The sequence below is a fragment of the Haliotis cracherodii genome, unplaced genomic scaffold (genome assembly GCF_022045235.1).
Source record: "Haliotis cracherodii isolate W230 unplaced genomic scaffold, xgHalCrac1.p SCAF_3, whole genome shotgun sequence".
NCBI lineage: Eukaryota > Metazoa > Mollusca > Gastropoda > Lepetellida > Haliotidae > Haliotis > Haliotis cracherodii.
The window spans coordinates 36,699,468-36,725,487 of NW_027266286.1; the positions used below are offsets into that span (position 1 = coordinate 36,699,468).

The 26,020-nt window shown below is 38.7% G+C and overlaps 2 protein-coding genes across 2 annotated transcripts in view; one reads left to right on the forward strand and one right to left on the reverse strand.

Annotated features, from left to right (window-relative positions):
- LOC139474145 (EF-hand calcium-binding domain-containing protein 6-like) overlaps nucleotides 1-26,020 on the reverse strand; it is a 538,680-nt gene that overhangs the window by 341,061 nt on the left and 171,599 nt on the right. The window lies entirely within an intron of this gene.
- LOC139473999 (uncharacterized) lies at nucleotides 10,303-11,586 on the forward strand. The gene has a single exon (XM_071256860.1). It carries the CDS (start codon nucleotides 10,303-10,305, stop codon nucleotides 11,584-11,586), a length of 1,284 nt encoding a protein of 427 aa, XP_071112961.1.

Here is a 26,020-nt window from a genome sequence, read left to right on the forward strand (position 1 = left end):
TTCATAGACTCCGTACAGTTTCTGTTATCTTCCCTGGAAATTTAGTTAATGCAAACAATCCCGATGACTTTGCAATAACAAATCAATATACTGATCAGTGTCGTCATTTGTTGCTGAGAAAAGGTGTATATCCTTACGAATGAATATATGGATGATTGGTCTAGATTCGACGAAACTAAATTACCACCCCTCGAATCATTCTGTAGTAACTTAACAGAATCTAAGCTAACCGATGCCAATTATGAACACGCTCTGACGGTCTGGGATAAATTAGGTTGTGCGAATTTAGGTGATTATCACGATCTGTACTTAAAAACCGATGTACTGTTACTCGCCGATATATTCGAGATATTTAGAAAGACATGTTTAAAACAATACGGCTTGGACCTTGCATGGTACTATTCCAGTCCCGGACTATCGTGGGATGCATTGTTGAAGAAGACCGGTGTAGAACTAAAATTACTCACAGATTACGATATGCACTTGTTTATTGAGAAAGGACTAAGAGGTGGTATATTGTTGGTAGCGAAAAGGTATTCTAAGGCTAATAATAAATTAGTGGAAGGATATGATCCGAGTAAACCCGACACGCATATATCATATCTCGACGCCAACAATTTGTACGGATGGGCTATGAATCAACCTTTACCCACCGGTGGTTTTGAGTGGGTCGATGATATCGAAGTGAATGATATCCCCTCAGATTCCGATAAAGGGTACATACTAGAAGTTGACTTGGAATATCCAAATTCATTACATAAAGACCATAACAGTTGTCCGCTAGCTCCCAAAAGATTAATGGTGAATAAAGATTGGATGTCGGAATATCAACACTCATTGATGGGTAATACTAGGTTAGCTAACATAGAAAAACTCGTACCAAATTTGATGGTTAAGAAAAAACATATAGTTCACTACAGAAATCTCAAGTTATATCTATTATTAGGTATGAAACTAAAGAAAATACACAGAGTTCTAAAGTTTGATCCCTTGGATGGAGCCCTATATAAGACTGAACACAGATTTACGAAAGATGGCTACCAGCGATTTTGAAAAGAACCTATATAAGCTCATGAATAACTCAATATTTGGTAAAACTATGGAGAAACTAAGGAAGCGTGTTGATGTTAACTTAGTCAGATCTAATGAGGAAGAAAGACTCAGGAAACTTATAGCCAGTCCGGCTTTAAACAGAAGCAAGATATTCAATAACGACTTAGCCCCGTTGCATATGCAGAAGAGTAATATAAAATTCAACAGACCGGTGTACGTTGGTATGAGTATTCTTGACTTGTCAAAACACTTAATGTATGACTTTTATTACAACGAACTTAAGAAGCAATACGGCGATAGATGCGAGGTGTTATATACCGACACAGATTCTTTGTTGATGGAAATACAAACCGAGGATGTGTATAAAGATATGGCAGAAAAAATAGATATGTACGACACGAGCGATTACCCAAAAGATAATCCACTGCACAGCGTAGTAAATAAAAAGGTGTTAGGTAAGATGAAGGATGAATGTGCTGGGGCCCCTATTGCTGAGTATGTCGGATTAAGACCTAAGATGTATTCTATAAAGAAGTCCGATAATTGAGAGATAAGAAAAGCTAAAGACGTTAAGAAGTATGTGGTAAAAAAAGCATATCAAACACGAACAGTATAAAGAAGCATTATTCAATGGTAGAACATTCAAACACAAGATGAACTCTTTAAGAAGTTACAATCACAGGATATATGGATTATGAATGAACAAGACATCATTATCCCCCTGAGATACAAAGAGATATATTGATAAGGATGGTGTAACTACCTATGCTTATGGTTATGTTGGTAATACTGTATCATTGGGAACTATGAGCAACTCTTCTTGTACAAATGCCCGGCCCGGTCCATCTTTAAGATAATGAAGAATAGGCTCTCCTTCTATCATAACCAATCGACTAATGTTATATGTCTTTAGGGACCAAATCGGATCGGTTGCGTGACGTAGGCCTCCTTCGAGTTCACCGGGCTGGTATAAATATCTTACGCTTACTCTATCCGAAAGTTTTCGCCTCTCCTCGGTGCTGAAGATTCGGAAGTCACGGATTTCATTTTAATCACATCGGATGGTTTCTTCCCGATTAATCGTGTTACTTCATTATTCAGCACTGATACAACAGCTGATAATAGTGTCACCCATTTGTTTGATCTCAATCGTTCTAATTTCATTTCAATCCCATACTGATAGCCAAACAAATGTTCCACTAATGTCCAGTTAAATCTTTCGACGATAGCTTGACTACGGTGGGCCTCTTTTTCACCACGCCTGATTTCGACATCGTGCTTTGTTAACAGTTTAGTTACTGATCCCATAAACTCGCGACTGGGATCTACTTGAAATAGCTTGGGCCATTTTAGTGGTCCGCGTATATATATATGCGGCTCAGTGCATTAGCTACTTCTGTTGAATCTTTCGAGGTTAATGGCTCAGCCTCTTTGTATCAACTAGCCACATCCACTACGGTTAAAGCATATTTATACGTTTTGCGTCTTACCTTATCATGGGGAAGAAACAAGAGGTCAGCCTGATGAACTTCATTCGTTGTAAAAATATCAAACTTCTTCCTCGGTATATAACGCGGTGCCGGTAAGTATATTTGCCACATCGCTTGTTTCTTTAACCAATCCTTGGGCACATCTTTAGACACCTCAGCCGCGGTGGCTAATTTTTGTATTGCTCCTATACCTTTCCAATATCCTCGTGGGCTAAAGTAAATTTTATTCATTATTAATTAATATTGATGATTCTTTTAATACGACTTATGACGATCGTTGAATTACATCATCATTTTGACATAAAAAATTCCCTCTGTAGTAGCAGTATAGGTATATAAATCTGACTCCAGTGGAATCGAGCCAGAACCATCATTACCTATACTACTTAATCCAAATATAATAAAATGTTTGGATTTCAGCGGTGTTCAAAATGTATTTATACATTTTGCACCCAGCTGTTTGGCATGGTGCAGTCGGGGGCTTTAGTTTAACACCATGCTGATGTGTGTACGATACTCTGGCTGCCTGCTAACTACAGCGGAGCCCAAATTCTTCTGCCCTCTGTTTTCACTGGGGGAGTGACAGTATCTTTCCTGTGGGTCCTGTCTGCCAAGCACGGTGGAGGGACAACTTGACCTGCGATAGGGTCTGTATGCGATTTCTAGTCCGCGGTAGGACCTTGCTTATCGCCCCTGCCTGCATCATCCACACTCTGCCCATTATATCCCACAAAACATCATTGTTTGTTAATCTTTCCTTCTAAGGTAGTCTGAACGTAAACAGACAACCATAATTCATTGCTACTTCATTTCTGTTATTATTTAAGAATTGACCTTCACTTTGTGTGAGTTCATTGGAGTATGAACCTTCATAGAGTGAGGGCCAAACTGTATGAACGTCGGAGCTTGCGACGACGTTCATACAATGTTTGGCACTCACTCTATGAAATACACTGCAAAAAAAATCCATCTATACAAGCTTGTATATGCTTTGGAATGATGATATTTCCAAAGCATATACAAGATTGGAATGATGATATATACAAAAATATACGAGTTTGTATATACGACATATACAAAAATATACAAATTTGTATATATGGTGTATCCAAATTTGTTTTCTTTGTATATATTGGTAAAGGGAGATAATTGTTATGTATTTGTGTATAAGTATTATATATGTGCAAATTGAAGTGTTTTAAGTTGAACACTGTGACTGTGTTTCTTTGTATAGGTTGGTAAAGGAGGATAATTGCTATGTACTGTTCAATAATTGTTTTGTATGTGCAAAATAGTATCAGCAAGTTACAAAAAACTGATATAGTGGCGGGTAACATTACTGGAATGTTTAATTAGTACTCCACACTGTTAGCGGGAGTACATACTCCCCTTGCAATAAAAATTGATGGGTATAAGCGATTGAGGCGTCTGGTACTTTTCCTGGCGCGGTGCTTGGTATGTGAGTAGATGTTATGGTCAAATGCACAGAGAGGATTAGCTGTCGGGGGTGATTGCATTGGCGGTGACTTCTGTATTGAAAGTGTTGAAATCGATTTGTGCTGAGCTTGGATTTGTTTGTACGGGGAGGCCGCGATGTGATTTGTAACATGCTCTCGTGCACATAGCAGATTAGCCAACAGAGTGGATTGCACAGGATGAAAAATATTTTATCATTACTTAAAAGTGTTGAATTTGGTTTGTTCTGAGCTGTCGGTTTAATTGTAGGTTATACATTGTTATGTGGTAGTTGGGCTAAAAATAGATCGTAATTTATCGGGTAGTATGGCGGCAAGTTTAATTTTCATTTATGGTAAGGGTTGTAAATTATAGGGCTTTGTAGTGCTTCAGCAGGGCTGGTGGAAGTCGTTATCTTGTAGTCAATTAATCTATTTATTACTCACGTTTGGCAGTAAAATTCCATTGGAATTCCCTGTGACGGTTGCGAGGTCCGCATGTCTTCCTGCCGTAGCGTGTTTCCGGTTCTATAGGTGTCGCCGAGCACGCTATGTTAGGAATTATCATTTGACCAATGGGAAGTTTAGAAGATTGTATGACCTGTCCAAGGGCGTTCGTTTCGGCCCTCGGATGGTAGCTCAGGGTGATGACGGAAGACAAAACTCAGTGGTGAAGTTTAGACGACAGCAGCCATGTTTATTGTTGATGGTTGAAAATGAGTCGAAAAGGTACATGTTGATAATAACGTGACAGAACGCACACCGGGATCGAGTGGCCAATCTTCCCGGGTGGGAGAACCGTTCTGTCACTTACACGAGTCGATCTTCTGTCTGTCTCCAGGCTCTGTCTCCCTGACTGACCATGTCAGTCGGGTTTTGTAGAGCGAGGTATTACATAACGTGTGGCAAGGTCATTGTCCCACGTGTATGTATAGACGTAAGATCCGGCGACGTTAGGAGGTGTTAATTGAAATTTATAGATAGCCCTGGAGATTAAGGGTCCTGCCCGGAGGGGCTTATGATAAGAGGGGATACGTCGAATGTTTGCTGAATATATTAAACAGACAAAGGGCATAGAATTCGGTGCACTTGGAAACATATTGAACCAGTTAGGTATTTAGATAAATGAAATGTAAAATAAAAGTATTGAAATGGTTTGCACTATTCTAATTAAAAGTATTGAAATGGTTTGCACTATTACAATACCCCTGAACGTCGTGGAGCTTTTGTCCTCAAAAGCTTTTTAAAAATAATGACAATATGGAGTACAAGTACAAGTACAGATCAATGCAAGTGAGATCGACAGGTTGACAAGTGGTTGCTTCATGCACTACACTTGACTGAGATGAATGAAATGACAGTAGATAAGATGTACAGGCGTGTAAAAGTAAATAAGTGAATAACAACATTGTCAATATCGGTGAAACAATTATACATAACATTAACAAGTTGAGCGGAGGTGCCGGCTCGTACACACAAAATACAGGTGAGCGGAGATTCCGGCTCATACACAAAGAACATTGGACGAGTTTCCACCGAGCAGCACATCCTGCTCGCGGTCGCCCTTGCAGTCGGAATACCAGACTGCTAGATCACAGGTATCACATTGAAACACACAATAAACATTGTTGAAGTTAAGTACACTGATGACGTAGGGACAAAAACATAATGTGCGTAAAGCGTTGTCGTTTGCATATGAAAGTAATATTTTCATGATAACAGTAAGATCTTTGAAATTGGGAGTCTTATATTGTGAGCCTAGATTCGACAAGGCTAGCAGATGTGAAGTGTGATCTGCGCTAAAAAGTTGAATGTGTATGCAAAACCTAACCAACTTCAAAAGTCTAAACTGGAATGTAATGAAAAATTCAATCATGTGAAATTGTCTTGAAGATATTTGAACGAATCGTATTTTGTGTGCCAGAGACCATTAACGGTTGATCGCACGAATATACATAATTTTCGCCGGTATCCTAATTAAGAACAAAATCACGTTGGCAAAACGAAGAAGTAGGATATAGACTGTGTACACAGTCCCCACTGAATAAGCTTGGTAAGCAACGAGGCTCCCTAACTTATTATACTTCTACAATCGCTGCTACTACATTGATTTTATCAGTTTTCACAAAGAGTACAAATAATTTCAGTGCTTACATACTCAAAAGGGAATAAATGAAGATATAAGCAGGAAATTGTAGGGTATTGGATAACTTTTTGAAAGCTGTTGTCTATAGTAATGGTTATAGGGCCACAAATTAAAAGAAAAATCCTTGAAACCGGGAGTCTGATTTGTATGGGACGACTCGGAACCCGCAGATATCGTGGATCTGCACTAAATGCGTATAAGCGTAGGGTGTAGGACATGAATAAAGTAAGAGCCTAGCCGATTTCAAAAACTTAATCTGATAAGGATTGTACCTCTGATAACAATACATAGATTGCAATACATACTCATTTTAGAAAAACATGACAAAATTTTAAGACAACGAAACAATAATGACTTGATTACATAACATACCTTATAGGAACAAGAACGTCTGTGAGAATATGTATGAGCACAATACACGTTGAGAGTTGGAACGAAGGTTCAATTATATTGTCACACGCACATATATCGGTTGGTACTTGCTAAAGAATCTTGACGTTGGTCGACTTGATCTTGAGTGTTCGTAGCATGGTTACAAGAATATTGTCTTGATGTCGTTGTTGCTGACGTTCGGGTAAGCTGGGCTGCTGTTCGTTGAGGACAATTGGGTTGGCTGGGCTGCTGTCTGTTACTGACAATCGGGTTGGCTGGGGTGCTGTCTGTCATCTTCTTCGTTTTCCCGTCAAGATGGCGGCTGGCTTGACGCTGCTAGTTGTCATAGCGACTGATTTATGACTACCATTGTCTGCAGTACATTTGACTTCAAGGGCAATTTACCCTGTAGCCATGTCTCCATAACTTAATTGTCATTACGTTTTAGGCGCTAATCCCCGTTGTTAATCCTCACCAACATTTCATTTATCTAAATACCTAACTGGTTCAATATGTTTCCAAGTGCACCGAATTCTATGCCCTTTGTCTGTTTAATATATTCAGCAAACATTCGACGTATCCCCTCTTATCATAAGCCCCTCCGGGCAGGACCCTTAATCTCCAGGGCTATCTATAAATTTCAATTAACACCTCCTAACGTCGCCGGATCTTACGTCTATACATACACGTGGGACAATGACCTTGCCACACGTTATGTAATACCTCGCTCTACAAAACCCGACTGACATGGTCAGTCAGGGAGACAGAGCCTGGAGGCAGACAGAAGATCGACTCGTGTAAGTGACAGAACGGTTCTCTCGATTGGCCACTCGATCCCGGTGTGCGTTCTGTCACGTTATTATCAACATGTACCTTTTCGACTCATTTTCAACCATCAACAATAAACATGGCTGCTGTCGTCTAAACTTCACCACTGAGTTTTGTCTTCCGTCATCACCCTGAGCTACCATCCGAGGGCCGAAACGAACGCCCTTAGACAACTGGTGTTAGAATCCGGCTGGAGTAACTTTTGAGCTTACTCCCGATCCCGTAACCTCTCTGTATGCCTACCACCCTGAAGAACAATCATCAACTCGAGCCATGAAGAAACAAGATTGAAGAAAACAACAGGAATCTCTCCGAATCTCTCAAGATTTCGTTCATACACAGGACCAAGGAAGTATAAACGCCTATCCCGCAGTGATCCTGACCACAGCCATCATGATGCAGATCATACAGAAACCGCCTCACGGGCACCTACAAGATGGACACTGTGTACAAGATATCTCATTGGGACTTACTAATTTGTGTTTACTTACATGGACTCAATCCAGGATATATGATGTGTGACTGTTGATAAGTGCAACCAGGTATGTTTAATCAAAGCCAGTATATTAATGCCAAAATGTGTCTTTCCAAAATTCAGTTTTGTATGTGTGCAATATACTCCAAATTACATCTTTAGTCAAGCTAGATCTTTGAAGTTATTGTGTAGGGAATCTTTGAAATGTCTCCAGGCCACGCCAGACATATAGTTGCAGCTAGGGCCCCAGACAAACCTAAGCTGTAGGGTTATCGAGTCACACCTCTAAGCTCGACTCGTAATTTCAAAAATCTAAACGACAAAGTTTGTCATTTGTTACAAGTAATTAATGTGCACGGTTTGGTACAAAATTGAATGTATTGTCTAGGACTTTGATTTCAGATTAGGGATATTCTTGGGTGAGCCACCCCTACACATATGTTTATTGTATGTCAGTAATAAGTAACTAACAGCACAGCAGTATTCAGCATTTCAGAGTTTTGATGTCGGAATTAAGGATTTTTTTTTTCTTGGGCATCGCACCCACAATATCTGGGCAAGCTCCGTCAAAGACACGGGAAGAGCACCCATTGTACTTAAAAGGGCAATAGTACCCACAAGTACCGTTTGAGTCACGCGGTAAAGCTAGACTCCTGGTTTCAAATTTCTTTATGTGAAATATTTGCTGAGATGTTTAATTTGTACTTTTTATGACATTACTCATTATCATTATTCAGTACTGAGTCGCACCACCAAACCAGACTCCTGAATTCAAAGAACCTCAATAATATATTTATTGAATCTGTCCAAAGCGGTAATTAACTCGTAGTGAATTTGCACATTACAAAGATCACTTTCAAACTGGCACTTAATCAAATTGGCTAGATGACCACTTTCATACCGTCATTGCATAGGTATATTTGTTGCACAAGAATTTCAACGATATCACGAATTCATCTAACTGATTTTGTTTACATTTTGCACTATTGTTTCCGTTGGTGAAAAAGTTCACACATATCAATTTGGACTTGTCAAAGCTTGGGGTCCAAGCTTCACGGAACGGAGGGAAGTTGTCATAGCGACTGATTTATGACTACCATTGTCTGCAGTACATTTGACTTCAAGGGCAATTTACCCTGTAGCCATGTCTCCATAACTTAATTGTCATTACGTTAGTCAGGTGTTAGTCAGGCTTGGTATTCCGAGTGCTGGCATAGGGACGACCTCGGAATACCAAGCCTGACTAACACCCTAGTAACTGTGTAATGGTAGCACATATATAGTAATGAACAACAATGGACAGACAAAGAGACAACGACGTTGCTTTGGACATATGGGCGTGATTAACAAACACAGTTCATGGGATGATCAATTAGGGCAATAAATGCCATACTATAAAAAGCAGTAGTTAAAGGGAAGTGATATGGTAGTCCAGGCTGACTGACAGTCAAAATACAATGAAATGTTGGTGAGGATTAACAACGGGGATTAGCGCCTAAAACGTAATGACAATTAAGTTATGGAGACATGGCTACAGGGTAAATTGCCCTTGAAGTCAAATGTACTGCAGACAATGGTAGTCATAAATCAGTCGCTATGACAGACCCGTGACCTATGAATATGGTTAGCTCCGTGGGTATAAAAGCCTGATACGACCGAGGTTAGTCGTCTGAAGTTTCGGGTATCCCGACAAGTAAGTCCACAACACCCACTACGGGGGAACATCCCTCTAGGCAATAAGGTTTTCTTTACGACTAGTTTTAGGTGTAGGTTTAATTTATGTGGTAGTCGGGTGGGGGAAAAGTAGTTGTAGGAAAAACATGTAGAAATAAGGATTTAGATAGATTGGAGAGTAAGAAATAAATTAAAATGTAGGTTTTGTAAGGTATTTATTTAGTATAGTTATTGGAATAGTGGTGTGGGGGAGAAGTAGGTGTAGGAGAAAATAGGCAGTAAATTAGGCAGTAAACGATAAAGACATGTAGGCTAATAGAAAAAGTTTAACTGTGTGTGAGTGCTTTCTTTTTGTATTTTTCTGATTTACTGTTAATTTGTACATTTTGTTAAGTTTAATAAATCATTTAATTTATGATTTTGTCTTAGTTTTGTTTTAGCAAAGTTAAGAACCTGACCAACCATAGAACCTCGAGAGAGTACACTGTTCATGACGGATCACAGTAGAACACAACGCAAAGACCGAAATAATATGAACAGGGTTCAAACTTAGTACTCTCCGATTACAATTCTGTCACTGGGCAGCCCGCCAGAGGGCGCCTATTACAGATTTGGTGCCAAGACCAGGAGTTGGCATGTGATCTTGACAATGCTGAAATGAAATAGTCTAGTTTTGTTTTTGTTGTTGTTTTTTTTGCCAGATAAACTTGTTGTAGATTTGATTTTTTTTCTTCTGAACAAAAAAGGCCATATTGTTATTTTTGTGTGGTAAATCTTTATTCTTCTGTCAGGATTTAGTTGTGAAATATGATGACTGAGGAAACTCGTGCATTATTTTCAAGTCAGGGTGAGCAAACATCCAGTTTGGATACTGATCTTATGGATTTGTCTGAAACACATCACACAGGAGTTGTAACATCAACACCGTGTCCAACTACTGGAAATGTTGATTCACAGCAACAACTGCATAGTGTTACTACACAGTCAATTCTTGATTGGCCAATAGGTACTGAAACGTTAGGCCTAAACCCAGAAGAAACAAATTATAAATTAAACCATGGGTTTGCTTACGATGGGGGCAGTAGACAGGAAAATCGTTCAGTACATTTTGGTACACCTAATCAAAACGTAGACAAACCAAGGGTCCCAGTAGATTTTTCTCGGCACAAGCAGAGGTCATCCTCTGCAGCTGGAGTTGCTTTTGGCCCGTCTGGTAATGGTTCTTTGCTAGATTCCAGTTTGGCAGGTGATACAATTTTTCAAAGTGACACTAGTTCTCCGTTTGTTCAACCATATTTGACTAAACCCATCCGTCGGGAAGTTAGACCAGATGTTTTTGATGGCAAAACGTGTGATTGGCAAGACTTTTTAGTTCATTTTGAACAAGTTGCTGCATGGAATGGGTGGACTAGTGGTGAGAAAGCACAGCAATTGACCATGTGTCTACGAGGAAGTGCACAAAAGTTGCTCAGTAGCCTTACACTAATGCAGTTGAGTGATTACAATGCCATAAAAAGTGTGCTTACACAGAGATTTAATCCAAAGGAAAGAAGTGTAGCTTTCAGATCTGAGTTTAGAAACCGTAGGCAAGGAAGGGACGAGTCAGTAACTGACTTTGGATATCAGTTACGCAGATTAGCACTTCTGGCATATCCGGAAGCCACCTTTGCCTCACTGGAGTTGCACGTGATTGATCAATTTCTGACAGGATTGACAAACTTCACTATGAAGAAGCATATTGCTTTCGCTCATCCGCAAACTTTAGAGGAAGCAACAGCACACGGTATTGAATACGATGCAGTTGAGGGAAATAGAAGCAAAAAGCCAGAAATGTCCGATAGGGTTGCTGTAGTATCTCAGACAAGTACTGACGAAGGTTTAACTGTAGATGCAATAAGCAAATTGATAGATCAGCGGTTGGAAAAGTGTACTAGAGTCCCACAGAAATCTAGGAAATTTAGTTGTTTCTTTTGTCAAGATCCTGGACATCCAAGGGACAAATGTCCTTATTTGGCTAAGTTGGGTTTACCTGGATCTTCTGTATCCACAGGATCTAAAGGATCTGTAGGTGCTAAGACTAACTTGGGAAACTGAGTCAGGCTGGGATCGGGGCCGAGATTTCAGCTGGGTTAGAACAAAATGTTAGGCCTACTGAAGGCAGTACGACAGTGTTATCCTCACAACATGACATTAGTAGTTCTGATGTACGAGAACAGGTAGTGTTACACGCTGATACCAATGGGAAATCTTGTCTTTTTCTAGATGTTGAATTAAGGCAGGTACCTTGTAAACTATTGGTAGATACAGGTTCTCCTGTTTCATTGTTGTCATACCAAGATTTTCTGAGGTTAGGCCTAGAAGGTGTTACATTCAGCAAGGTTGATAAGGAATTTTTCACAGCTACTGGTAGTCCGGTGAATGAGTATGGTTGTGCAACATTTGAGTTTACTGTTGGTAGTGCACAGTTTGTGCAAGAGTTTGTTGTTGCAGACCTAGGACATTTGAGTAGTATTATTGGCTTGGATTTCCTGGAGACCTATGATTGTGACATTATGATTAGGCGTAAGATTCTTAAAACTTCACAAGGCAAATTGAAGTTGCATAAACAGAAAACTTACAACTGTTCTCGCATACAAATTGCTGACAAAGTCACTGTACCTGAAGGTTCGGAAAAGTTCATTGAATGTAGGCTAATGGGTCCCTTTTCTTCAGAGTATGGTTTGATTGAGCCAAATGACCAGTTACGCAGTAGAGGCATTTTCGTGGCTAAAAGTTTAGTCAAGCCTAAAGATGACAAGGTCATAGTGTCAGTCTTAAACCTTAGTAATAAGGGAGTTTCTTTGAACAGTTCATCACTAATAGGTACTGTTAGTAGTGTCAGTCAGGTAGTTGAGTGTTGTAGAGATCAGCAGCAGAACTCTGTCAAAAAGGAGTTACCTCCTCATTTGCAGCCTTTGGTAGACAGTAGTTCTAATGAGCTTACCGCTGAGCAGAAACAAGCATTGACTCAGTTAGTGTTAGAGTATGAGGATGTTTTTGTAGGAGAAGATGGATCTTTAGGACAAACAAATGTGGTTACCCACACAATAGATACATCTGGGGCGATTCCCATCAAACTTCCAGCTAGAAGGGTACCTTTAAGTAGGAAACAAGTGATTGAAGAAGAAGTTGATAAGATGATGGCTCATGGTGTCATAGAGGCTAGCGACAGTCCATGGTCAGCGCCAGTTTGTTTAGAGACCAAGAAAGATGGTTCCTGTAGATTTTGTGTTGACTTTAGGAAACTGAACTCTGTCAGTAAGAGGGATGCTTATCCGTTACCTCGTATTGATGAAACATTGGAAACTTTAGGGGGTGCTAAGTGGTTCAGCGCTTTGGATTTAGCAAGCGGGTATTGGCAGGTAAAGATGGATCTTAGAGATAAACACAAAACTGCTTTTGTTACACATGTAGGATTATACCATTTCAATGTCATGCCTTTTGGGTTAACAAATGCACCGGCTACATTTGAAAGGCTTATGGATAGAGTGTTAGGAAAATTAAGGTGGAAGAAATGTCTTTGCTATCTGGATGACGTGATCATCTTTGGCCCAAATTTTAGTAGTGCATTGGAAAATCTAAAGATGGTATTTACGCAGTTACGGCTAGCAAATTTGAAACTCAAACCCAAGGAGTGTACACTCTTTCAAACTGAAGTTTCATTTTTGGGACATATAGTTTCAGCAGAAGGGATAAGATGTAATCCTGAAAAGACTAGTTCTGTCAATACCTGGCCAAAACCTGAAAAACGAACAGAGGTCCGTAGCTTTCTAGGACTCGTTGGTTATTATCGACACTTTGTACCAAAGTTCTCGGAGATAGCTTTTCCTTTGAATAGACTAACACGGAAGGGTGTTCCTTTCATTTGGACTGAGGAATGTGATAGTGCTTTTTGTCAGTTGAAACAATGTTTATTAGTTGCTCCAGTACTGGCATTTCCTCAGGATGAAGGTCTGTTTATACTTGATACGGATGCTAGTGCATACGGTATGGGAGCTGTTCTCTCACAAGTGCAGAATGGGAAAGAAAAGGTCTTAGCTTATGCTAGTAAAACTCTTGGTCCGGCACAAAGAAATTATTGCACCACCAAGCGAGAATTGTTAGCAGTAGTCACTTTTCTGAAATCATTTCGACACTACTTGTATGGTCGAAAATTCCTGATACGAACAGATCATGCTCCACTGATATGGTTGAAAAACTTCAGGGATCCTGAAGGAATTCTAGCAAGATGGTTAAGTATCATTGAGACATATAGTTTTGAAATCCAGTATCGAGCGGGCACCAAACATCAAAATGCTGATTGCTTGTCACGTAAACCAGTTAGAAAGTGTGGGTTTGAGGAATGTTTGGAATGTGCTGCATGCTTTTCAAATGACTCAAATCAGTCATCAGTTAAAACTAGTCAGGTGTTACACACTGGAGTGGTGGACAGTATTTCTAAAAATGATGGTTCCCACTCTCAGGTCATGGACTCCGCCAGAATTTCTCCACTTTCCGTTAGCGATAGTGCAACGCAGGGGTCCGGAAACCGTCATATGCGCCGGACATGTCCGATTGGGAATCTCAAATGTCCGGTTTAAAATATTGCTTACCGGACAGTTAAATTTTTCTGTCCGGACATTTTAAAAAGTATTGTCAGGACATTCTTAAATTTTGACCGGACATGATCAACAGTTAGGACTAAGCAATTTCTGTCTGCAATTGTAACACAATGAAGATTATCTACACTGACAAGCTTTGTTTGTTTTGATTGCTGTAAATACATCGTACCTACATGATAGTCCAATCGGTCAATCACTGTAATAGGCAATAAACTGAGTTGACACTGATTAATCGAGGATTTATTACTGAGAACATCTTGTTAATTTGAGTAAAATGTGTTTACAACTGTACATAAATACCTTGCATCATCTATGTACCTCATTATCCTCACAATGCTACGATATGTAACCTCAGACAAGAAGCGAAAGCGTGACGACAGCCAGTCGACCGATGCAAATCAGTCGAGCGGATCTGCCAAACCCACAAAGTCTGAATGATCATTTTGTAAGTCGTGGCAAACGACTTTCACTTGGTTGACATACAATGAGGATTTGCCGATTTTATTGTTTTCAGTAGCTAGTCGTATACTGAATCTTGATTGACCGCCATTTTGCTTTCTGTGACGATCGATATCAAATTTTTTTATGGTCAATAATTAAGTACAGATGAAAAAGTATTCAAATAACTATTGCTATCAACGATAGTTTAGGATTTATGATTATATTATCTGTCTTGTTTTTAAATAATCTTTAGTTTAAAAAAAAACTTTTCCCGTGAGGTCACGTGATAACCAAATATGGGATAATAGTCTCGATCCAAATGTTACTTGAGCAGACTCATGAATATTTCATCATATTCATCATATTATGAATACGTAACAACTTGTAATTTGTGTGTAAAAAGTCGTACTAAAACACGCTGTTTGAAGGGGGCGTGGCATAAATGTAAATGTCCGATTGGGATTTTAAATTTTCCGGACCCCTGGTGCAACGGCTACTTGTAGTGATCGTTCCGCAGAAGGTGGGCATATCCCATCGCATACCTCTGTGGAAAACTCTGCTAGTGTTCCTAATTGGTTACCAATCTGGACGAGAGATGAGGTATTAGGAGGACAGAAAGCTGACAAGGGTATAGGTCCAATTTTGGAGTTACTGAAAACGAGTACAGATAGACCCTCAGGAACAGAAATAGTAGATTTGTCTGCAGAGGCTAAATGTCTTTGGGGTCAGTGGGATAGCCTAGTGATTGAAAATGGACTGTTGTACCGCAAAATAGAGTCTGACTTCTTTGGTCACCGGGTACAGTTGGTTGCTCCAGCCATGGTTAGGGATAACATATTTCAACATCTGCATAGTAATAGGTCAGCAGGTCATTTTGGCAGAGACAAAACACTGCAATCTATCAAGTCCAGGTTTTATTGGCCAGACATGTCAAAGGACATCAAATTGTGGTGTAAAGCGTGCCTATTTTGCGCTAGATGCAAACCTGGTCCTGGGAAGGGCAAATCTCGATTGAGACAGTTTCAAGTTCGCTCTCCTGTTGAATGCATTGCCATTGATATTATGGGTCCTTTACCAATCAGTCGACAGGGCAATGAATATAATATGGTTGTTGGGGATTATTTCACAAAGTGGAAAGAGGCCTTTGCAATCCCAAACCATACTGCCATTACTGCTGCTGATAAGCTGGTCTCAGAAGTATTTTGTCGTATTGGCTGCCCTTTACAGGTGCATACCGATCAGGGAAGGGAGTTTGAGTTCAATCTATTTGCAGAAATCTGTGCATTGTTGGGAATAGAGAAGACCAGAACTACACCGTACCGACCCCAATCTGATGGGATGATAGAACGTTTTAATCGTACGCTTAAGCAAATGCTATCCATTTATGTCCAACAAGAACCTTCGGATTGGGATGATCACCTTCCATATCTTCTCATGGAATACCGTTGCAGCGAACATAAAAGCACACATTGTTCTCCAAATCTGATGATGTTAGGTCGTGAGATAAGGGTACCGATAGATGTCATGGTGGAGAATCCACCTGGAGTTCAGGTTCAACAATGTTCAGTTGCTTATGTCAAGTGGTTACAGGAAACCATGCAGAAAGTCTTCCAATTTGCCTCTGAATGGTTAGGAGTTGCGGCTGCAGCTCAAAAACGAAATTATGAACAGGGCTTAAAGACTAGGTCTTTTGAAATTGGGGAGTTTGTCTGGCGGTGGTACCCACCAAAGGCAAATCAAAAGTTGGGATTAGGTTGGGATGGTCCTTATCTTGTAGTTGGTTACGTTTCAGACTTAACCTACCAAATTCAGAAAAGCAGTAGTAGTCGTATTGTCAATGTACATGTGGATCATCTTAAACCTTTCCTGGGTACTGATACACCCCAGAATTGGTTACATTCTGATAGGCCAAGGACAGAGTTATCTTTGTCTACTGAATCTGCTCCAGAGTCAACAGATGAATCTATTGTGCAGGAAGAGGGGGATGGTGTTGAGTGTAGTCTATCTCCATCACCAGTTAGAACTAGAGTAGGGAGGGCTGTAAAGCCAAGGAAAATGTTTTCCCCGTAGTGCTAGGAGATTTGTAAAATCTCCGATTATCGCGTCCGATTTTAATAAGTTTCGTCGTTATGATTGGTTATTTCCAAAATAAATTATATCTCTTAATTTATGTTGTATTTGTTGTTTTTTTAAGTTGGGTGTTGGTTTTAAGCATAAGTAATAAAAAGAATGTTTGTAGGGCGACATCGATTCCTTGGAAGTTATCTTCCACTTGTTTTAGGATGGAAACGTTCGAAGTCAATGTCAAACCAGAGGATTGGAAAGAGTTTATGGATCAGGAGCGACCATTATGGACAGAGGAGGGGATGCGGTGTAAGGTCCCAGGCTGCATCAGCAGAGTCTTTAAGAAGTATGGGGACTATTTAGATCACTGGTTGGCCCGGCATAAGGAGGACATCCTCCGCCACCAGTGCAGCATCTGTAAGAGGGTGTTCAACAAATCCAGTTCCCGTAGACAGCACCTCAAGACCCATCCTTCGGGCGAAGTGCAGCCAGTCCGTTTACCGAATACTAGTTTTTTGAGTCCTGGCTCAGTGATGTTGCCACGGCGAAGGACGACAGGAACCCCGATCTCCGTTTCTGGATCATCTTCATCTCAAGAATCAGCATGTTTATCAGCCAGCCGGAAAGCACTCAAAGAAGCTCCACAGCGTAGGAGACACTGGCTGCCGTCTAGGAGGAGATCGAGTGAAGAACGGGAAGAAGAGGAGCTGGAAGCCATCAACAACCTGGACTCAGACTGAAGCTGTTGTTGTCGATGTTTCCTTTTGCTGTTTTTCTGTTCATCTGTTATTTATCTGTAAGAATGAAAGTGTTGTGTTAGGAAAGCAGTATTTTGGGGACAAAATTGGGTAATTTTGATCTTAAGGGGGGAGGTATGTGGTAGTTGGGCTAAAAATAGATCGCAATTTATCGGGTAGTATGGCAGCAAGTTTAATTTTCATGTACGGTAAGGGTTGTAAATTATAGGGCTTTGTAGTGCTTCAGCAGTGCTGGTGGAAGTCGTTATCTTATAGTCAATTAATCTATTTATTACTCACGTTTGGCAGTAAAATTCCATTGGAATTCCCTGTGACGGTTGCGAGGTCCGCATGTCTTCCTGCCGTAGCGTGTTTCCGGTTCTATAGGTGTCGCCGAGCACGCTATGTTAGGAATTATCATTTGACCAATGGGAAGTTTAGAAGATTGTATGACCCGTGACCTATGAATATGGTTAGCTCCGTGGGTATAAAAGCTGATACGACCGAGATTAGTCGTCTGAAGTTTCAGGTATCCCGACAAGTAAGTCCACAACACCCACTACGGGGGAACATCCCTCTAGGCAATAAGGTTTTCTTTACGACTAGTTTTAGGTGTAGGTTTAGTTTATGTGGTAGTCCGGTGGGGGAAAAGTAGTTGTAGGAAAAACATGTAGAAATAAGGATTTAGATAGATTGGAGAGTAAGAAATAAATTAAAATGTAGGTTTTGTAAGGTATTTAATTAGTATAGTTATTGGAATAGTGGTGTGGGGGAGAAGTAGGTGTAGGAGAAAATAGGCAGTAAATTAGGCAGTAAACGATAAAGACATGTAGGCTAATAGAAAAAGTTTAACTGTGTGTGAGTGCTTTCTTTTTGTATTTTTCTGATTTACTGTTAATTTGTACATTTTGTTAAGTTTAATAAATCATTTAATTTATGATTTTGTCTTAGTTTTGTTTTAGCAAAGTTGAGAACCTGACCAACCATAGAACCTCGAGAGAGTACACTGTTCATGACTGATCACAGTAGAACACAACGCAAAGACCGAAATAATATGAACAGGGTTCGAACTTAGTACTCTCCTATTACAATCCTGTCACTGGGCAGCCCGCCAGAGGGCGCCTATTACAGTTATAATGTGAAATCTCGGCAGAACGCGAAAAATCACATTTTTTTAAAACAGCAGTCCTTGGAAAAATCCTCTTCAAAATAAAATCAAAGATGTTTTTTTTAAAATACCCTAAAAATATCGTGTTGCCAGACAACCGTAGTGGATTGTCCTGTTTTTGATCAGAGCCTTCAGCATCAAACATGCCTTTATTATTATTCATAACACAATCATGGGATCTTAAGTTTCCGGACATCATACGTTTTCTATCATGAATACTTGCACTATAACGGGGGGGGGGGGGGGAAGTGGCGTCACACCAAAATTGTTAATACTCCAATGATGACTTTTTTTATAATAAAGTTGTCTTTTATAAGTGAATGAGATGTTTTATCATGTGAAAAAACTATGAATGTTTATTCAGCGTTCGAAAACCCATAACACGGGGATATATATAGTATTAATGTCTTATGTTTTACGAAAGATAATAAGTACAAAGGTATGCTTTTCTCAATATGCTTCAACATGGGAAAAGGGACATTGCACGTTTGTGGCAGTATTGCTCCCAGGTGGCGGCGGCGTCCACTAATGCCTACAGTCTACAATAAACAAAGTCATGCACCAGTGATTTTCAGCGACACCTGCTATCAGTGCATCATTTCTGCATCATTGCATTAGTTCTTATAGTATACACCAGCAGATATTTGATGATTTCAAAGAAATTCCAAAGAGTTCATTCCTAGCATGGGCATGTTGTTTTCATTGTGTAGGCATTATTCCACACTGCTTTATTTTTTTGGAGGCAATAGTAACTGTAGGCAAAAGTGGACGTAGGCATTAGTGGCTGGAACCCAAGTGGCCGGGTGCGCAGAAACTATTCCCGATTTTTTAAAAGACCTGATTTAACTCCGAAATTTACATCCGCCATGTTTGTTTATTTGACTTTTGTCACTGTTACATTTGTTGGTATGAATATTGTCCAAACGGCACAAAATTGCTTAAAATGCAATCAAATGTTCAAAACATTTCTTGGGGCTCAGCCTAATTATAATATCGTTAGCAAAGTCAACAAACTACAACCATAAATGTAATGTACAACAGGACGATTTTTTGAAAAAATTCTTACAAATACAAATGATAAGAAGTCGAAAATGAATACTTATACCTGTACTTTTTAGAACAAGAAATTGACACATTGACGTATTCAGATTAAATTGATATGTTGTTTACTTATGTAAATGCAAATGATAAAAAAATAATTAACAGTGAGATACTCTGGCTATTGTGCAAAGCATCCAGTCCCAATGAAAGTGAACAGCATGCCGATGTTATACAAAGCAATCATATAATATATCGCAACTGATAGTTCTAAACAATCAGGCAATCAACATAATGATGGTATCAGTGGGCACATCGTGATATTTGAAGATAAAAAATGATAACACATGTCAGCAGTCTAGGAAGTAATACACGACATCTTGACAATGAACAAAAAGAAGAAGAAAAATAGTTTATTAAAGTGTCACTATTTAAACAACCAACCATTTAGGCTTTCGAGACAAAATACGCATCACACCCCCATAGAAGTACCACGACCACACACATCCGCAAATTCAGTCACTAACCCACCCACATATATTACGTTACACACACCACACCACACCACACCACACCACACCACACCACACCACACCACACCACACCCGACCACGGGTTTCCATACTCGGTATTGACCCATGACATATCCTTCTTTATGTCAGGGAATGGGTTTTTGGATGTTGGTCAACGGACACATCTTGCCTTAGGGAAAGCTGCTGTAATGTCCAGCTTCTTCATGTATGTCTCATCTGCGAGCCTCTTCGCCATCTGCAGTTCCGTCGACTCGCAGTTCTTTGGTCGTACTGTAAAAAATCTTTATGCCGTCTTCGTCATAGTTACTTTCCTCGGAGGGCATAAACTGAGCTATCTTTAATGCGTCCTCGTACCTCTGTTTCTTCTGGATAGGAAGGTTGCGATGGCGTATCCCGAGGACTCGGTTACGACTCTTCTGAAGAAAAACAACACCTTTATTTACAATTGCATTTCAAATTTATAATGCATATGCATGTATATCCATGTATATGCTCATGAGCAAAGGAGGAAAATATGTGAAAATCAAATTCAAAATTATTCCGATAACCCTTAAGCAACGTGTCAGTATTATAGCTTGATGTATTAGAACAACACTATTTGTGAATGTCAGATGCTACCGGTAGTGTTGGGTATGCTTACCCTTTTTGAAGATTCACTCTTTGTAATTCGACATCAAACGGATTACATCACACTCTAAGTAAACAATCTCATTTAACCCTTGATTAGTTAATTAATCTAGTTAACCTGCAGTATACTGTATCACTTAGTATTGCCTTAACGAGGAGTAATCCCTTGTCAGTTGTTGTTGAGTGATCAATTAATGTCTGGAGAAAGGGATTAGCCTTACTCACAATAAATTAACATTTCACACTGCAACAGAAGAGATTATCGATCATTATGCCTTTATAAGAAAGTGAGAAAGATAAAGATTGAATGATACATAACGGGCCGTGCCTGCATTATATAGCCTGCAAGAATCGTCACTGTACACTAACAGAGGATTAATTTCAATTTTACAGAATATTCAACTGCTGAGTATATGATAAAGTGTAGAAGTAGCTTTAGATATGTTTGAGATTACAGTTTTCAATTAACTGTATAATGTACCTTGCTGTCTTTGGGAGAGTCAGTGTCCGTAGAGCTGGCTTGGTCTAATTGGTATTCACTCCCTGGGACACAAACATTGTTTACTAGCATTGTATTGTGAGCAGCCGGATGCGTAAATAATATGTAATATATTTCCGTATTATATATTAAATAGTACATGTTGTTTTAATATTGTTAACAACAGATAGAACGAAGATTTTTTTTTGAAAAACCACAACAGCATGCATATGTTCTAGCAAAAGGAAACTTGATAAATATTCATTTTGCTTAATTTCTACTTTGGAAAACTTATTTGGTGCTCTGAAAGCTTGACGCTGTATAATTTGGGACGCGCATGGTTGGATGCAAACCAAATGTTTAATTCTCGCAAATTAAGACACCAGCGGCGGTATAGGAGCATATATCTAATGTCATTCAATACAGAATAATACATCAAGATGGCAGTTTCAGTGTTAAGATAAAGTATTTCTAAAGATATGGAAATTAAATCTTGATAACTGTTTTTAATCTTTGATCTTTTGGGAAAATAATAGTGGAACTGGTTGAGTGACTGACGTATTCTACATTAAAAGTGACAGATACGTGATTTACATCATTAAAATTTAAAGTGATACACTGATACAATTATAAGTGAGGGTTGTGATTTATTTAGGAACGAAGTCAGTATTTTGGGATCTAACTTGCCCTTTCCGACATTATGCGTATTTCGCACACGATTAAGAAAATAATGTAATTCATTTATTTATACCAAGTACAAATGCATCAATCCTAAATCACCCGACTAAGTACAGAGTTTGTTGAATGTTATTTCATGAATACACAAATTGCATAACACATTCCCTGAGGACAAACCCAAATGGCCGGTCCCTTTGTGATAGGTGCTAATTTGAGAATGTATTGCCACCACATTATGTCCCGGCACTTTTATGACATGTAATGAACCTAGTCGGTCCCTGGGTCTGTAACAACATTGGTCTTATAAAAATCAAAGTGGCCTAAATGTTACGTAATTCATATTCAAAAATTGACTGAAAAACTATAACATGAATATAATTGCCCTTTTGGGGATAATATAATATTGGGAAAATATACTTAAAAGTACATGTTTAAAGAATTTCAGAATCAACTGTTTCTTGTATTTATGACCGACTTCACACAAACTGAATAATTAACCATATGTTTATATAGCTATAATTACATGCATGACACCTACATTATCATTAAATAATAATGTTGGTCATGTTTGTTAATTTGTACATTTCGTTGTTTCTGGTATCCTGAGGATATTGTAATTATACACGTGTTCTGATCTTATTTGACGTAGAATTCATGAAAAACGATTGGTCAACAGTTTGGTGCGGTCGATGGAAAGGTGTTCAGGTACTAAGAAAAACTATTTAACTGTTTAATACTTAATACGTGTCTTATAATATGAATTAATTCTTCAGTTATAACATAAGTGCAAATTCACCCGAACGTAGGATGTACATGGATTTCAAAACAGCTAAATTGACAAATTGTTTCCCATAAACCACTGAATATAAACTCACTTAGCCTTTAGAATAGAAAGGCGAATCGTTTCTTAATATATTGTCTTTTAAGCCGATGGAAGTTTAAATCATTACAACCGAGTCCGAGGCGATAAAGGATTATGTGACAAAACCTGGTATCATGGATTAACTGTATATTTTTGCAGAAACAACAAAACAAGAAATAAAATACACAATTTATTATAAAACTTGGCACAAATTGGGAGCTGGCTCGGTTGTTGCTTATGAATGATATAAGTTTTGTAAGATTGGTTGCTGGGGCAAGCCGGTCTGGACAACCGTGAGGAAGCAGCTGATTGTAGGGGCAAGCCGGCCTGACAAGAGCAGTGTGTGTGCAGGGGCAGTAGCCGGCCTGCGAAGAGGGATATGAATTATGATTGGAATGTGAAAATGAATTGGGGGAGATTATGAAATAAAATGCCACAGAGTAAAGAATAAGGTATGAATGTTAAGCAACAGCCGGCACAACTCCGAGGAGGTAGCATGGGTTGGCCGGAGGGCCAAGAAAATTGGTGAAACATGGCGGACGAAGAACTGAGAAGGAACATAGAATACGCATGTGCAACATGTCGGAAATAATAAAGACCGTGATGCACCGTGAATAATATTTAAGAAATGGTGCCTGCGAATTATTAATAGAAATGTACAAGATATAGATGCTGAGATTACATATTGATATAAAGAAAAAGATAATAGTTGATGAAATACGTAAGTATATTTAGGATTACAATAAAATTGTGAAGGTACATTATGTAGCTGTGAGACAACGGAAGTACACAAGGTATAAAAATAGACGGGATGTGAGGTAAACACGTGCTTGGATATACATATATATTTTTGTTGATTTTATTTATCACTTTGTATAATATATTTAAAGATTTGCTTAAAACGTCTTTATTTTGCTCGTTGACATGTTCAATGCGGACCCATTGTCGAAACGTGTGTCCGAGAATTTTATTTTCAATAACATCGCGGGAAATAGTGAATATTTTTTTAATTTATAGATAAAAAATGATAAATTGAAATGGAATACGTATTTCAGACATTGTGAAATGTGACAGATTTAATAAATGAATGATATTACATGTAGATCTAGGTCCATAAAAATATATACTATTTTGACGTGACGTGAGATAAACACATTGATGATTTGAGATTTGCCGAGCGCGCTTCCCCGCCTCGGCCTCGGTTAAACGGCTCATCGTCTATAATGCCCACCAATTATTTGGACCCCATTGGTAGCGCTGTAGCGAGGGACCACTGTACATAGAAAAAATGTTAAAGTAATTATGCATTGATGGATTAATTTAGGAAAAGGCAAGTGAGTAAAAGGGAATTAAAGAAATATTTAGTGGAATAATATTACGTAATGAAGGGAATAGCTGATAAATTAGTAAGAGTATGCAGGGAGGTTGTGGTAATTATTTCTGCACAAACAAAAATATTAAATTTACATTAAGTAACACTGTCCAAGTTTAATAATCCTCTATATCAGATGACTATTCAAATTATTAATGGTATCAGGTAGGAATAACTTGGCAAAGCATTCTGTTCTACAACATATAGCCTGTATATTGGTTCGATTTCTATAAATGTAATTACTTACAGCAAAGATGTTTTCCATCTTGTAAAAAGGTGTAATGGCTGTGTTAGTTGCTCTATAAATTTTCTCGTGGCCTGTACCCCTTATCGCCCCACAAATGGTCTGTATAGTCCGTATTGAGTGAGTGAGTTAAAATGTAACGTCTCATCAGCATTATTTCAGCGTCCGGTCATTATATGCTTGTTCATAACTTCTAACGATTTAAGTGAAAGGAGTTATTTAACTGAGTGAGCGTGTATGGTTCACGGCAGTGGACACCAGAAAGGTATCTAAGGCTTTAGGCAATTAATCATAGGGATTTCCTTTTTAACTCGTCAATATCAGAATCTGACTGAAATATTATTCCCAAAGTCATAAATATTAATTACTTTCATTTTAAGATTAGGTTTTGCACTTGGGAAGACTTTAATTTAACGTGAAATAGAAAGTTTCTGTTTTCTCTGGATTCAGTTTTACTTGCTTTCATCCATTTGGTAATTTTCTCCAAATCAGCATTAATATTTTACGCAGTTGTATTTGGAATTGTCCATTTGGGGAATTGTCTGGACCCCACCGCAAACACAGTTAACAGAAATTTCAATGTGTATAATATGTACAATAGTTTGTTGGCCATAATTTTAGTTATAATGTAAAAGTCATAGTAATATTAAATTATATTTAAAACAAATCATTAATGTATTTGACATGGGAGACGAAGAAACACACGTTGTATTTTATAATAATGCACAATTTTGAATCCTTTAAACCTGTTGCATTAAACAAATACTGGATTTGATGTTGTCATATAGTGAATCAATATGTGTCTAGTCCTCCAAATGTTCTATTGCGAACACATATAGTGTCAGCGCTCATGATCGCCATATCTATGAATGAATGAAAATATCATCATTAATAAACTCACCTGAGCTCACTGTGTGTCCTGAAGACAAATCGCTGTTAGGCATCCTGCACGGCTTCGTTCACGTTCACCCTCAAATGTACCATAGAAATCTGCGAATGTGCGTTTTCAATGTTCGAATGCATTTTTGCGACAGGCGTTCGTTTATTTATTAAAATTCCACAAATTCATAAATCACATTGAGTTGCTCGCCTCTTCTCCAGTCTCTCTCAACTGATGTAGCTGCCGTGATTAACTGGAGTCCGGATGTACCTAATTACAAACTCTGTTCTAATTATGCAAATCATGAAAGATTATACTGGATGACAAACTTAGTAATCCTTTCACACTAATGACCCTTGTTTACAATGAACGCATGCCAATTGATTAAACAAACATCCTTAAGTAGAAGTATCACAATGGACGGTGTGTACAACTGTTTGTCAAACAAAATCAACCAATGTTTTATATTTAGAATCACCATTACATGAAATCACAGAAATATATATATTGAATTTTACTGTGAAAACTCCAGAACTAATGTCGTGAACGTAATATAATAGGAATTTATTCAAACAAAGTGTTTCCTATATATGTTTCCTTGTACAATTTTAAATTCATGGATTTTGTATCTATTATTTTGCAATGATCGTGACAATTGCTAAAAGGCTACTCTCTTGCTATTCCGTTTATTGGTTGTTCTAGTTTAGACAGCGACAGCCTCTCGTTATACAAACAGTGCTTTTCTAACCCCGACCTAGTTAAGACA

Excerpts from the sequence above, each read along its gene's own strand:
- LOC139473999 (XM_071256860.1), top strand. The coding sequence starts at position 10,303 with ATGACTGAGGAAACTCGTGCATTATTTTCAAGTCAGGGTGAGCAAACA.